The sequence below is a fragment of the Helicoverpa zea genome, chromosome 31, assembly GCF_022581195.2.
Source record: "Helicoverpa zea isolate HzStark_Cry1AcR chromosome 31, ilHelZeax1.1, whole genome shotgun sequence".
Lineage (NCBI taxonomy): Eukaryota > Metazoa > Arthropoda > Insecta > Lepidoptera > Noctuidae > Helicoverpa > Helicoverpa zea.
In genome coordinates, this window is record NC_061482.1 from 17,634,114 (window position 1) to 17,647,697 (window position 13,584).

A 13,584-nucleotide genomic window follows, 5' to 3' on the forward strand; every position below is an offset into this window, starting at 1 on the left:
AAGATTTGAAATAACTCGCCCAAGCAGTAAAACATGTATAGCTGTCACATCTGTCATCTGTCTGTAGCTTGGTTGGTAATCTATGGGTAATCTAAGCAGCCACCTGCTGTCACCTGTGATTCAAAACAAAACATTGGTGAAAAAAATGATTGTTTTTTAAATAAGAATAATAGTCTGAAAGAGAGCCGGTTTGAAATGAGTCTAAAAAATATTAAATTAGTTACATTTGACGTGACAAATACCCTTCTAAAGTTCAAGGTACCTGTATGGGAATACTACGCCAAGATAGCTCGTGATCACGGCTTCACGGGCACTGAAGAACATGTGAAGGCCAACTTCAAGAAAATCTTCAAGCAAATGTCGGAACAGCATCCTAATTACGGAAGGAAGTCTATAGAATGGCAGGACTGGTGGTGCCGAGTAGTCAGCGCGACTCTGAGAGATCATCTGCCGAGCAATGCCAACTTAAACGTAATTGCTCACACTCTTATCAATGAATTCCGAACGGACAGATGTTGGCAGTGTGCCCAAGGAGGTGACAAACTAATCGACAACTTTAAGAAATTAGGAGCAACAGTTGGAGTTATATCGAATTTTGACCCTCGTCTCCATGATATACTGCAAAATGTGAGCTTAAGAAAACACTTTGATTTTATCATCACATCCTATGAAGTTGGGTATAGTAAGCCGGATGAGCAGATATTTAAAGGAGCGATCAGTAAATGCAACAAAAACATATCACCATCAGAGGCTCTGCATGTAGGTGATGACGTGGTGAAGGATTACGAAGGAGCGAGGGCTGCAGGATGGCACGCTATACTTGTGAACCCTAGTCTCGGTAAAGGGTCACTGCCTTCAGAAGAACATGTGTTCAAGAGCTTACAAGATTTGAGTAATGCTGTAGAGGACATGAAATTGAAATTATAATGGAATACAATGCCATATTTTGTTTTCTTTTAGTATAAGTAGACTATTGTGAAATAAAATCCTTATTTAATTTATGTGATAGCACAGAGTCACTATGTTATTATACTTCGGCCGTTCAGAGAATGCGTTCCTGACACCTATCAGTTAGTCACGACTAGTGATGGGCACAACATAACACTGAGTTCGTTACCGTTCCTTCAAAATGAACCGCCGCATTATTTTAAGATTATTTTCGTTTTAAATTGGCGGAATCATTTGTTTTATATTTTAGTTATTTAAGTGGAAACCAAAAAAAGGTAATATTCATATAATAAAATTGTTTTATTTATTCTTTGTTACAAGTACATTGAATTGAATGTGCGAACAGAATATTAATCAGACTCCGATTTGCTTGAGGAGGTGGTGTCTTCATCATCATCTTCGCCTACATGTATAATTATATTATTATCAATAACAGAATCAATCCTGATATCTCGGTCTAACAAAAGCCGGGTAATCAAATAAAAACAGATCGAAAACACTTGAAAAACGTGGTCTATGCGCACGAAACGACAACGGACGACTGTTTTAGCGTCACAAAATGGCGGCCCATAACGCCATTTGGGGTTACCATTTTTAATCTAAGTATAAAAATGCGGTTTGGTCATAGTTTTATTTTTATATTTCATAAACGTTATAATTAAGTCTTATAGTCCATTATTTTCCAATTCTTAAAAAGAAAATCAAAACGTATTATTTTATATTATAACTGTATAAGAACAGATTACGATACTTGCCTGTTATTTTTAGCACAGCACTACAAAATATAAACCGCTGACATAACCTTGTAATAGCGCAGTATAGATTTAGAAAAATATTGTTTACCAAGTTATTTGACACTCAGTTTGGCACAAAATTATAACATTCATTGATTATTGATATAATAATGTTGTTTTAATGCTCCTCAATTGTTAAAACGGTAAACAACCAGCAAAAATATTTTTATCGTAACTGCAACGCCATTGCAAAGTTACGTCGTCAGTTCAATCGCGACGTGTCAGGAACGCATTCTCTGAATGGCCGAACTATAGTCCTTGTATTTCTCTAGCAAACCTACTTGAGTTTACAAAACATGGTAATGTAGGTAAAATAGAAATCTAATTAATGTAGTTTCTTTTTTTTTCTGCTGACATATATATTGTGAATTATAGTTCGGCCATTCAGAGAATGCGTTCCTGACACGTCGCGATTGAACTGACGACGTAATAACATTCATTGATTATTGATATAATAATGTTGTTTTAATGCTCCTCAATTGTTAAAACGGTAAACAACCAGCAAAAATATTTTTATCGTAACTGCAACGCCATTGCAAAGTTACGTCGTCAGTTCAATCGCGACGTGTCAGGAACGCATTCTCTGAATGGCCGAACTATAATAACCTTATGGTTTTTCAGATATGTCAATACTCTAGCAAGATTGTAACGACTATCTACAGATATAGATGCTAGAAACCGATTAATTTATGCTGAACTTCAGGTGAGACGACAGACATTTAACAACGAATTTAGACAAGAAATAGATGAATAATAATGATCATGCTGAATGCTATACGTACAGATAGGTAAGCAGAGGGGAAGGATGAATTATATGCCTATTTAACTAGCTGTTTTCCCATGGTTTAGCCAGAGTTCCGAGGGAACTACTGCCCATACCTGGATAAAATGAACAAACAGCATATAAAAAAGTGCCTGCTGTCTGCCAGAATAGGGACCTTAAGTTTTCCAGAGACTCCGTCAGAAGAGACCCAGATTGTCTAGAAATACTTCTGATAACTGGTTCTGTTGAGGAGAAAAGGAGCAGAAAACGTGGCACGAGATGCACAGATACGAAGCCACCGGGACCACCTTGCAGACAGCCATACAGCTGACGCAGGGTTCAGTGGACCGGAGGAAGATGCTAGTCTCGTCCGTCACTCATGAAAATATCACCAAGGTAGGAATAATAGTAGGACTCGGGTATAGTGTAGTTTTGTAACAGTGAAACAATTACTAATTGGCTTCCTGTCGTTCTCAATATTCTATCTATTTGTGGTTTGCTAATTTGTACCCAACAAACAATAAAAATCCTCTTTACTGTTATTAGTACAGATATGATGTGTGTAGTTAATAATCAAGGGTATTATTTTATTTAAATAAAACAGCGTTTTCGTCTACGATGCATATAATCGGAAATTCTACATTACAATAAACTGACATCGACGAAATAAATATTCCAAAGCTTAATCACTACTTCCTACTAAATAAAATTACCTACACCTTATCACCTTTCTTAGAATTAAACTTTCCGATGTAAGGCCTATCCTCCGTTCGTTGTCGATGTTACTTCCACTAAATGAGCATTTGAAAGCGCCCTGTTCAACCACGTGTTGCTGAACGGACGCACAAACATGAAACCAAGATGGTATCAGCATATTAAACAACTGGCAACTATTCTCTAACCCACGACTAATCTTTACCACCCAATAGGTGTAAAGTACATGAAATGGAGTAACGTCTGCCGGCTTCACCCAGTTGTACAGATCAAATTTTTGCTCCTAGTCGATAAGGCAAGAAGACATCAGACACAGGACCTCTTGCCGGCCGGAACAATGGTCCTGTTCTCATGTTTTCTCATCTAACCGGCTAAGGCAACTAAACCCTCAAAGACTTTTGTGTTGTCTCCCATTATAGTCTACGTGATGAGGGGTCCACGATGACTCCTGATGACAACCAAACGCCTTGGAGGTTGATCCTCTCGAAGGCTCATCAGGCAGCACCACACCACTGCATGTACGTCACCTAATCTCCCTTCCTGAATAAAGTCAAACCTAAGCCGCGCCTAGCTATGAAGAATATCAAACTAAATGATAAGAAGCTCCTGCTTGACCTCGATGCTTCTCCTGACGATGGTGTTGAAACGGCTATAGGACTCCAAGTATCAGTCCCGGTAGAGGTTCCCGCGTACAAAAGTTCCAGTCCCCGAAACTTCAGATGCTGAATAATTATAAAATTCTTCAAGGGTTAGGTTTGACAATATCAGCGTGCCGTCGATGGCTTAATTTTCAACGACGACAAATGGCGGGCGTGCGACCAAGTAGTAGAACTTGGTCCTCTTGCCATTTTCCTTCGACCTCTGCTTGTTCTTCTTGCGGCGCTTTGTGGCAGTCTTGGCTCGCCCTGAAATCACGAAAAACATACTTTTAAGTTTGGTGATTGATTACGAGTTGGAGATATTATGCATGGGTCAGGCTTCTGCTTTACGGTCGTCAAGGAACAAGTAAAAAATGTAACAAGTAAATAACAGTAAAACCTTATTATATACCTAGACACAGGTAGGTAGGTACCCTAAACATAGACTCATCAATAAGGCACGGGGAAGGAAAGGGGTGAGAGGCGGAACCGGCCAGCTAATAAATCAATAAGTGCATGAAGGATGAGACGGGTGGCTCCACCTCCTCCCTGCACCCTGCACCCCGCTCTCCGAACGCATCGGTCACACCCTGCATCCCCGGGAATGACCTACATCTGTAGTTGTATCGACCCTACCATACAATTCAAATACCTACGCAAATCTAGTGTTCCAAAATCTGCTTCGAACACATTATTTATTTTTTTATACTTTATATACAAAAATGGTACCTTGGTGGACTTAACACCACAAGGCATTCTCAACCAGTCAATCCAAGCTTATTGCAAACTCACTCACAACTTTTTGCACAGCTAATCTTAATACCGTCGCCGCGCCGTTGAGCAACAAGTCCCAAATACAAACAAACTGTTGCGCTTGGTTTGGTACACAGATCTTTAAGCCAAAGCATTGGATTACAGTCGCGTTATGTTTTGGCTCGCATACAATGTTACGGCCTAGGTACGGTACGTACCTGGAGGGGCCTTGCACGGTGCAGTAGCCGTCATAGTGCACTTGTAAGAGGTTCTGCTCCTGATGGCAAGTCGGTTTATGCACTACAGACTACAGCACAGTAAAAGCGTTCAGGACCAAGTGAGCCGAACTAGAGCGTCACGGCGCTATCGCACAGGCGCCGACCAGGGACGAACAACTTTAGGCTCACTTTACTAGTCTTCTAGTTTTCATGTAGGTAGGTATTAAGTTTAAACAGACAAGGAGTACGTAGAGCTGTCAAAAATTTCTATTTAAAATCTATTTTAAACCCTCACATCCTATTATATATCATTTGTCTGTGCTCTCGCGCAAGTCTTTATAATGAAACATAATTAAATAATAGTAAAAAATATCATCTACTATACCTAATGTCTAACCACTAAATTGAGTCAGATGAAACTGGCTTCGGAAATACAGGCGCTGCCTTGTTCAGCAGGCAGAGCATTCATGATGTCCGATGTTGGTTCAGAAATAAAAGAATTTATTGATTTTTTAGTTATTTATTTTATATTTTGCAAAATTAAGAAAACAAAATAAACATAAACCTTCTCGAAACATTTAAATTAACATAAACATTTAAATTAACATAAAGGGTAAAACGGGACGCTATTGTGTTTGCTCCTCTGTCCGTCCGTCCGTCCGTCTGTTACCATTATAAATAACTTTTTATTTCGAGGCAAATACTGAATTACCGAAGCAGTCCTGGTACAGGACTGGAAAAAAACAGCTCTCAAACGATTTTAAACACATGTTATTTGGAAAAAAGAAATACAAGTGTACAACCAGCTAAAACAAGGTTAACGTCATAATGGCTGTCACTCCTCACCGATCCCTTCGAAATACGTATAGTACCTATAGAGAGTTGCTACCTAATTGCTACCAGAGCTACCATTAGTTGCTACCCTTGTGGTTTTGAAGATATTCAGCATCTAAAGTGACAGCCATTCTGATATCAGGATGGCGGTCAGATGCTGAATATCTTCAAAACCATGAGGGTAGCAATCGGTAGCAACTAATGGTAGCTGGTAGCGTTTGGGTAGCAACTCTGTATATGTATTTCGAGGGGATCGGTGAGGAGTGACAGCGATTGTGACGTTAACGGTGGTTTGGTTCCCTACTCGGGGTGCATGGCGCGGCCCAGCGCGCCAGCCTTGTACCAGTGAGCGGCTACCGGGTCCTCTCGGAGCAGCGAGTTATAGGTGTCGCGCTCCTCCAGAGTCAGTGCTGCTATATCCGACTCGACCGACGCGACCGACGCCGAGGAGCATAATGGCCTCTCCCCGAGCGGTGCCGACGAGTGCGACCGGGGCTCTTCGTCGAGGGATGACGACGACTTCGCACCCACCTGGAGCGCCGCCAGTAGCAGCTGACCCGGCGTGGATGGCTCTGACGCAGAGTCTCTGGTCAGGCCGGGTGCTTCGTCCCTGGTGATCGTGGCGCGCTTGATGGGCGCAATGACGTGCTCGACATAGGCAGGGTGCTTTTCAAGCGGGACGCCGTTGTTCAGGTAAAACATTACGTCCTTCGGGCCGAGTGCGGCGCCGCTCTCGAGTGCCTCGAACGTCGGGATTAGGTGCGGCTCCGACTGTAAAACACAGAAACCTCAGCTCAGCACTACGAGAACGACTGAATATGTACATAAATATGTCTTCCTATAGTACATTGTAAGGCAAAGTCGACACTTACCGCCCGAACGCTGTCGTGCCGTGCGTCAGCGTGGCCGGTTTTGATTAGTGCGTCGCTGATTAGGAGGTCCTTCGGCGTAGACGTGTCTACTAACAGAGTCTCGATCACCTTCTCCTGCGAAACGACAAGTTCTGAGTGACGAACCCATCCACCAACTCGGAAACATAACAATAATAATACTACATGCCACAATAAGACGCCATGTATCATTTATTTTATTAAGTACTGGCTTCCGCTCGCGGCTTCGCCCGCGTGGTGTGTTGATAAAAAGTAGCCTATGTGTTGATCCAGGGTATCACCTATCTACATATCAAATCTCAACCAAATCTGTCCAGCCATTTTTGCGTGAAAAATAACAAACATACATCCATACATTCTCACATTTCACATTATAATATAAGTAGGAAGTAGGATTACAATATTAGTAGGATTTTATTTTAGGTAAGTCGAGGACACCACTGAGGAGTTAGACGAAGACACTGAAAGTGCCAGACACCCTGTAGCTCAGTGGTCAGAGCCCTACGGAGACTGTCATACATATTTTGGCCTATTAAACTGTCTGAATAATATTATATTTGTAAGTAGGTAGTTTTTTCTCGATTAGTCGAGCAGTGGATACCTCGGTGTTGACTGAGACGACGTTTGCGACGAGGCGCATGTTGGCCACGAGTTTGAGGAAGTGCGCGGAGGAAGCGAACGGCCAGCGGGTAGCGTCGGCACAGGGACGCACGGCAGCCAGCCGCGCCCGCAGCGCCTGCGCCGGCAGCTGCGCCCACTCGCGCCGCAGCGGCCGCAGCTCGCAGCGCTGCAGCGACTCCACCGTGCCGTAGTCCACGTACCGCACCTGAGAGCGAGATTCAGAGAGCGACATTACTCTGCAGCAATAGCAAAATAATGAGTGATCGCCCACAGATTGGCGTGGTGGTTACCTTAACAATGTCGCTGTCTTTGAGCTGGACGATGACCGCGCGGTGCCAGCGACGCTCGTATGGCGCGCTGCAGTAGTGCCCCACGCGCATGGCGCTGGGCGCCAGGAAGCGTGAGCGGCCCTCATCGTCGTAGTAGCGCCTGTAAATTCATTTTCTTTTTAAATAACCACTAATTCCTATATGGGACAAAGTATAGTTTTCGGCGTTATGTGTTATATATAGCTGGACCCAAATGCGAGTGGACCGTTTTCATATGAAGAAAGAATTTTAGAAAGAGCATCTGATTTGAGAACCTCCTTCTTTTTGGGAAGTCGATTCAAAACAACAGGTTTTTTTGATAAGGTGGTGTTAGTCTATACTAATATTATAAAGAGGAAAACTTTGTTTGTTTGTTTGGTTGTAATGGATAAACTCAAAAACTACTGGACCAATTTTAAATATTCTTTCTCCATCAGAAAGCTAAATTATCTGCGAGTAACATAGGCCATATTTTATCCCGGTGCGGGCAGTAGCTCCCACGGGACGCGGGTGAAACCGCGGGAAAACGGCTAGTTTGTAATATAATGTAGGTACTGACGCCATCTCATCCATGATTATCTCCAAGGCAATGTGGTACTCCTCGCCGAGGCGCATTAACCAGAAGTGCGAGGGAGAGTACACCTCTGTCACACTGATCTCCACCATGTCGGCGGGCTGTATGTCCCGCAGTGACGACTCCGGGATGACTTCCATCGGCTGCATGCAGTCCTCGGGAAACACGTCCTCGTCCTGCACACATCACACCCACTTCCATATACAGTGAGCTCTCAGCTATATATACATGTAGTTACGAGTGTGTAAGTATGTACGGGTGCATCCATATCTGGCGAATGTGCCGCGATGCGCAGCTCGCGAGCGCAGTTTGCAAGCTGCGAGCGACCAAGTCGCGGCAATGGTTTGCAATGGCAATGCGGAAAGGTGTGGCCGCATCCTCATTTTTAACTGTTACTGTTGCAGTCTTTTTATCGTCCCACTGCTGGGCACAGGCCTCCTCTCATACGGAGAAGGATTGAGCATTAATCACCACGCTCTGTATTGCGCTGTATTTTTAAGATTTATTATTATTTTATATAAAATGTACCTACCTGTGTGACACTAATCGTCTGAAACACAGGACTACTTAGTTTATGCAAATTACCTCTATTTATATTATTATGTGTTTTTATATTCAACGAAGTGTGTTGATGTGCTGGCCGTCGTGCTCAGTAATTAATAAAGGAAATGCAAACAATATTCTTTATCTATACCTACTAATATTATAAAGCTGAAGAGTTTGTTTGTTTGTTTATTTGAACGCGCTAATCTCAAGAACAACTGGACCGATTTAAAAAATTATTTCAGTGTTAGATAGCCCATTTATCGAGGAAGGCTATAGGCTACTTTTTATCCGGGTTCGTGCCGTGGTTCCTACGGGATGCGGGTGAAACCGCTGACAGAAGCTAGTAATGTTATAGTTAGTGGTACATAATATTCTAATAGGGTACTGTAACAAGTAAGTAGTACAAGGCCCATAATTATTCCTAGCTATAAGTCACTCATACCTGCCAAACATTGTGGAAAGAAATAAATAAAGAATATGCATTGTTATTCTTACATAGGGGATGTAGGGCAGCGCGTCCTCGTCTGTGACTGGCGTGCTGGCGCGCACGGGGCGAGGACTGGGCGCCGGTACGGGAGGGTACTCGGGCTCGGCGCCGCGCAGGTGCACGAACCAAGAGCCGTCTTCAAGACAGGTGACGACCACGTGCTCGTCCAAGAGACAGAGCAGACTTAACAGGCTCAGATGCCCACTCGCAAGAAAATTCATGTTGCGTTTGAAACGCTTCCTTTAAAATAAAACATTAATTAACTGTGGATCCTTGGTCATAAACTTGGCTGTTAGTCAGTGTTCTTTACACATATACTGAATGAAAACACAGGTAGGCACTGAATCCTTCACATACTGAACCACGGAGGACAAAATAACTAGTACTGAACCCTCTGCCTAGCATTGAGCTAGCATCACATCAAGGTCTGTATTGTATAGCAAAGCACTCACCTATAGAGTTGTAGTAGGTCAAGCATCCACACTCCCCCTGGATTTGCTGTGATCAGATCCATCACCTGTGCCTTGAGCCTCTGATTACGCTTAGCGCGTCTTATGGCGCGTGTTCCTGGACAAACGCATGTAATTAAGAAAGAAAGAAAAAAAAACGGTTCATTCATCACAAAAATGACGCAGACCGCGGCCGGGCTCAATTTTGACGACCGAGCAAGTTCAGGATTCTAAAATTGATAGCGAGGGAATCAAAAGAGCACAAGGTGAAAAATCTTTGCACTCGAGTGCAACATGTAACTTTTCATCCCACCTCGTTTAAAATCGACCTCAAAACAATAAAAAATAATAATTTCACCCCACTTCATCGAGGTACCTAATTTCCTCGATGAAGTGGGGTGAAATTATTATTTTTCTCCTAAATGCAAAAAACAAAACTAAAACTAAATGCAAAAAAATGGCGCGCACTTATCAAATTAAAAAGAAGTACCTATTAAAGTATTTGAAAACTCAGTTTAAAAATGAAACGAGGTTAAAAATCGATTTAAAAACAATAATAAAAATTACTTAATTCATTGAACAATTATTTTTACCAGTATTTTATTTGTTTAATATGTATTTGTTTGAAGTCTTATCAAGATTGTCACAAATGGAGTGCCTATTGCACACGATGTTCTAAATTCAAATCACTTTGCCGCTCTAGAGGATAAAAACGGCTTTTGCGCTCAGATATCACAGGGTAAAACTACTCTTTCCGAGATAGTGGGATGAAAATAATATATAATAGGCCCCGCAGGGCATCTGAGGCGGATGACGGGGAGTAGCGACCCCGCGGGGCTATATATCCGAGTGCTCCAGGGAGAGTATACTGTCCCCCATCTCCGGCTTGCCGGAGTGAAGCATGACGGGGGATAGGTCTCCCGCCTCTTGGCTTGCCTTCATCGGCCGGTCAGAGTGGAGTCGCTAGAGCAGGGTTAACAGCCCACTCGGAGGGTAGGTGCCTCGTGGTAAGTGGCGAGTGGGCCGGTGATGCTGGACCCACAGGGAGCGCGTGATTTGCGTTTAAAGTCCGCCGAGGTATCCTCACCCTTCAGCCGCTCATGTACCTGTTGCCCCCTTGTTGCGATTTAGCGACTGATTCCCGGGGGCCCAGTAAGTGAGTTGGCGAGTCTCCACCTGCCATTTTTACGTGTATTTATTACATTGTTATCGGCAGGTGCCATAGTTCCCGTAGTTTCCCCATTCCTAGTCCACTAGCATCCCATCACAATAGCCCAAGTAGTTTTCATCCATAGTTAGCAATAGTTTAGCACAGAACCGGGGATTTTCCTTGGGTACATTTCTATAGTGTATACAGGGATAATCGTCGGTTTTGTGTCACCATTTCATTAAAGTTGTCTCAAAAGGGCTTCAGCGTGTTGGCTTCGGCCCCACGTTCGCCTCCCAAAAAACCGGGACTCTATAGTCCCGAGGTCTGGTAGAGACATACAATATAATAGTAATAAACAGAAACAAATGAAATAATAAAAAAACAATGAAAATTATAACAAATCATAACCATGAATATTATCGCATTGCAAGTTTCCTATTTCCATGAATAACTACACTACTTTCAACTTACTTGGTGAATCTTTCGTTTCACTTGGCTGCGAAGCCTCTCCTGTATTAGTGGTAGAAGACATTGGTCACAACTTAATGGTCACTTTACACACTAGAACTTTACCACCGTTCACTACTAACTCACAGCAAAAATGGCCGAGACAATGCCGTGACGAGAATATGTATTTAAAAGTATTGACAAGCATTTTGTTAATTATTTTGAGGGTAGTAGTATAATAAAGTTTTCATACATACCTGCTTAGCGCTCATTTTATTCAACGCCGTCATTATAACAAATGTCAATGTGCAAATGTATGTACCTATGTATATCTATACTTATACTATAAAGAGGAAAACTTTGTTTGTTTGAAATCGATAAACTGAAAAACTTATGGACTGATTTTAAAAAATCTTTCACCATTAGAAAGCTACATTGTCTGCAGGCTAGGCAAATTAGGCTATATTTTTAACCGACTTCCCAAAAACCCAATTCTCAATTCGACCGTTTTTTTTGTATGTTTGTTACGCGATTACTCCTCCATTTATTTATCGATTTTGATGATTCTTTTTTCGTTTGATAGGGTATACTTCCGAGGTGATCCGATTGTCATTAGGTCATTATCTAATGATGGAAACCCTGAGAAATCGAGGGCAAATTTCGAAAGTTGTAAGCTTACGTAGGGTAAAAACTTGACACTCAGGTGTATGCCTGGTAGTGGTATTCAACAGTGAAGGTTTGGAGCTGACCTAATGATGGAGACCCGAGAAGGTTGAGGGAACTCGACAACTGAATATGTAAACTACCTCGTATTTGGACTTATATTATTCGTATTGACGAGACCTTTGCAACAGTGAAGGTTTGGAACTGACCTGATGATGGAGTACCGAGAAGGTCGAGGGAACTCGACAACTGAAAATGTCAAACCACCTCGTGTTTGGGCTCATATTATTTGTATGGACGAGAACTTTCCAGTTTTGCGGATAGTGACAACTACTCGTATCACTGAAACGCTGAAAATAGTGTTTTGGAAGTCGGTTTAGTTTTTTTATATCCCAGTACGGTACGGTCTTTCGATGCATATTGGTGAGGACTTAGGCATGCAGACAGGGCATGCTGTTTAGGATCTTATGATGGAGCCAGAAGTTGGAGACAGGTTCTTAGCGACTTCTTAATATACCACGGGCAACAAACGGTATAAGTGAGAGTTTTGATACGGTACGCGTCATGGGGTCTGATGATGGATCCAGAAGCTATTGATTGGTACTCGGCAAACCCCTAAATATGCACCACTTGTGTTTGGATTTTTTCAATTCGCATCAAGTAGGACTTTGACATTATGTGATATTCAGGGTATGATGATAGAACCTGGCAATTCTGGTAATGGTAATGGTACTTTGTAATTCCTAAATAAATTGATTTTGTCTTTGGATTTATTCGTTTCCTCCTAATGTACAGAACCTTTAAAGTACAAATAGAGAAACAAAAAAAATGTATTAGTTTAGATTACCTATAATAGGTATACTTCTACTTACTTCAGTATAGGTCAAAACATAATAATTATTACATTTTCCTACTGCCAACTATTAGAGTTACTATTATTTTTTTTCCATTGAATACAAATGTTCCAAATGTTTAGTACGTCTGCCTTAGCAGCTACGTCCAGGCCCAGACAACTAAAATCAATACTCAGCTCTCTAGAATGACCTAATTGGAGCCTGACGGGGTTGCAAATGTAAAATAACACAATCCTTCAAGTAAAATTAAAATTACCTTTAACCTGTTACTACATATTTTTTCCCCTTCAAAATAATTTGTTAGAATTTGAAAATTATAATTCATATATAAATATTTACTGTGACATCATTGCGGAGGTATGGAAGTACGACAGCCAAGTTCGGAAAACATTTCAATGAATTAAATAAACTCTTCGGCAAAAAAAAATTGGGAATAAATGATATGATATGAAAAAAATAGGGGCACCTATGTATATGAAATCTTGGTTATAACGAATTTATGAATCTTTCAATAGCTTTTAATGACTGGAGTATGTTACTGGCATGAAAAGGGTTAACCAAGCATGTAATTTGATTTTTTGAGAATGGCTAAGGTTGCCCGGGTAACTGGGTTGAGGAGGTCAGATAGGCAGTCGCTTCTTGTAAAGCACTGGTACTCAGCTGAATCCGGTTAGACTGGAAGCCGACCCCAACATGATTGGGAAAAGGCTCGGAGGATGATGATGATGGATGCTAAGAAATTGGTTGAACCTTGTTCTGGACTAGTTCCTGATAGAAATTTGTCGGTATTTTGAAAAGATTTTTACGTAATTTTTTTCAAAGTAGGATGGTTTAGACTAAAATACCGCAACTCTGAACATTGCCATCCATCACCAGAATGTACACCAATTAGAAAAGGTAACAGTTTATGAAATACACATAGTTTTTCAAAAA

The 13,584-nt window shown here is 41.7% G+C and overlaps 2 protein-coding genes and 1 long non-coding RNA gene across 3 annotated transcripts; 1 reads left to right on the forward strand and 2 right to left on the reverse strand.

Moving 5' to 3' along the window:
* The first annotated feature begins 65 nt into the window (after nucleotides 1–65).
* On the forward strand, nucleotides 66–942 carry LOC124644748 (rhythmically expressed gene 2 protein-like). The gene has a single exon (XM_047184257.1). It carries the CDS (start codon nucleotides 196–198, stop codon nucleotides 925–927), a length of 732 nt encoding a protein of 243 aa, XP_047040213.1. The 5' UTR covers nucleotides 66–195; the 3' UTR covers nucleotides 928–942.
* Nucleotides 943–3,111: 2,169 nt separating this feature from the next.
* On the reverse strand, nucleotides 3,112–5,031 carry LOC124645028. The gene is made up of 2 exons (XR_006986138.1): nucleotides 4,829–5,031; nucleotides 3,112–4,124 (listed from the first exon to the last, which is right to left on the reverse strand). It is a non-coding gene; the product is annotated as an uncharacterized LOC124645028 (long non-coding RNA).
* A 783-nt stretch (nucleotides 5,032–5,814) lies between these two features.
* LOC124645382 (tudor domain-containing protein 5-like) lies at nucleotides 5,815–11,219 on the reverse strand. The gene is made up of 8 exons (XM_047185184.1): nucleotides 11,159–11,219; nucleotides 9,541–9,655; nucleotides 9,097–9,328; nucleotides 8,041–8,231; nucleotides 7,464–7,602; nucleotides 7,154–7,378; nucleotides 6,535–6,648; nucleotides 5,815–6,433 (listed from the first exon to the last, which is right to left on the reverse strand). Exons 1-8 carry the CDS (start codon nucleotides 11,217–11,219, stop codon nucleotides 5,963–5,965), a joined length of 1,548 nt encoding a protein of 515 aa, XP_047041140.1. The 3' UTR covers nucleotides 5,815–5,962.
* Between the last annotated feature and the right edge of the window lie 2,365 nt (nucleotides 11,220–13,584).

Bases quoted from the DNA above. Each gene is read 5' to 3' on its own strand.
- LOC124644748 (XM_047184257.1), top strand. From the start codon at position 196: ATGAGTCTAAAAAATATTAAATTAGTTACATTTGACGTGACAAATACC.
- LOC124645382 (XM_047185184.1), bottom strand. From the start codon at position 11,219: ATGTCTTCTACCACTAATACAGGAGAGGCTTCGCAGCCAAGTGAAACG. The intron at 7,379-7,463 runs GTAACCACCACG...TCTCGCTCTCAG, and splicing joins AAGACAGCGACATTGTTAAG to GTGCGGTACGTGGACTACGG. The intron at 6,649-7,153 runs GTATCCACTGCT...GTCGTTTCGCAG, and splicing joins TCGTCTCAGTCAACACCGAG to GAGAAGGTGATCGAGACTCT.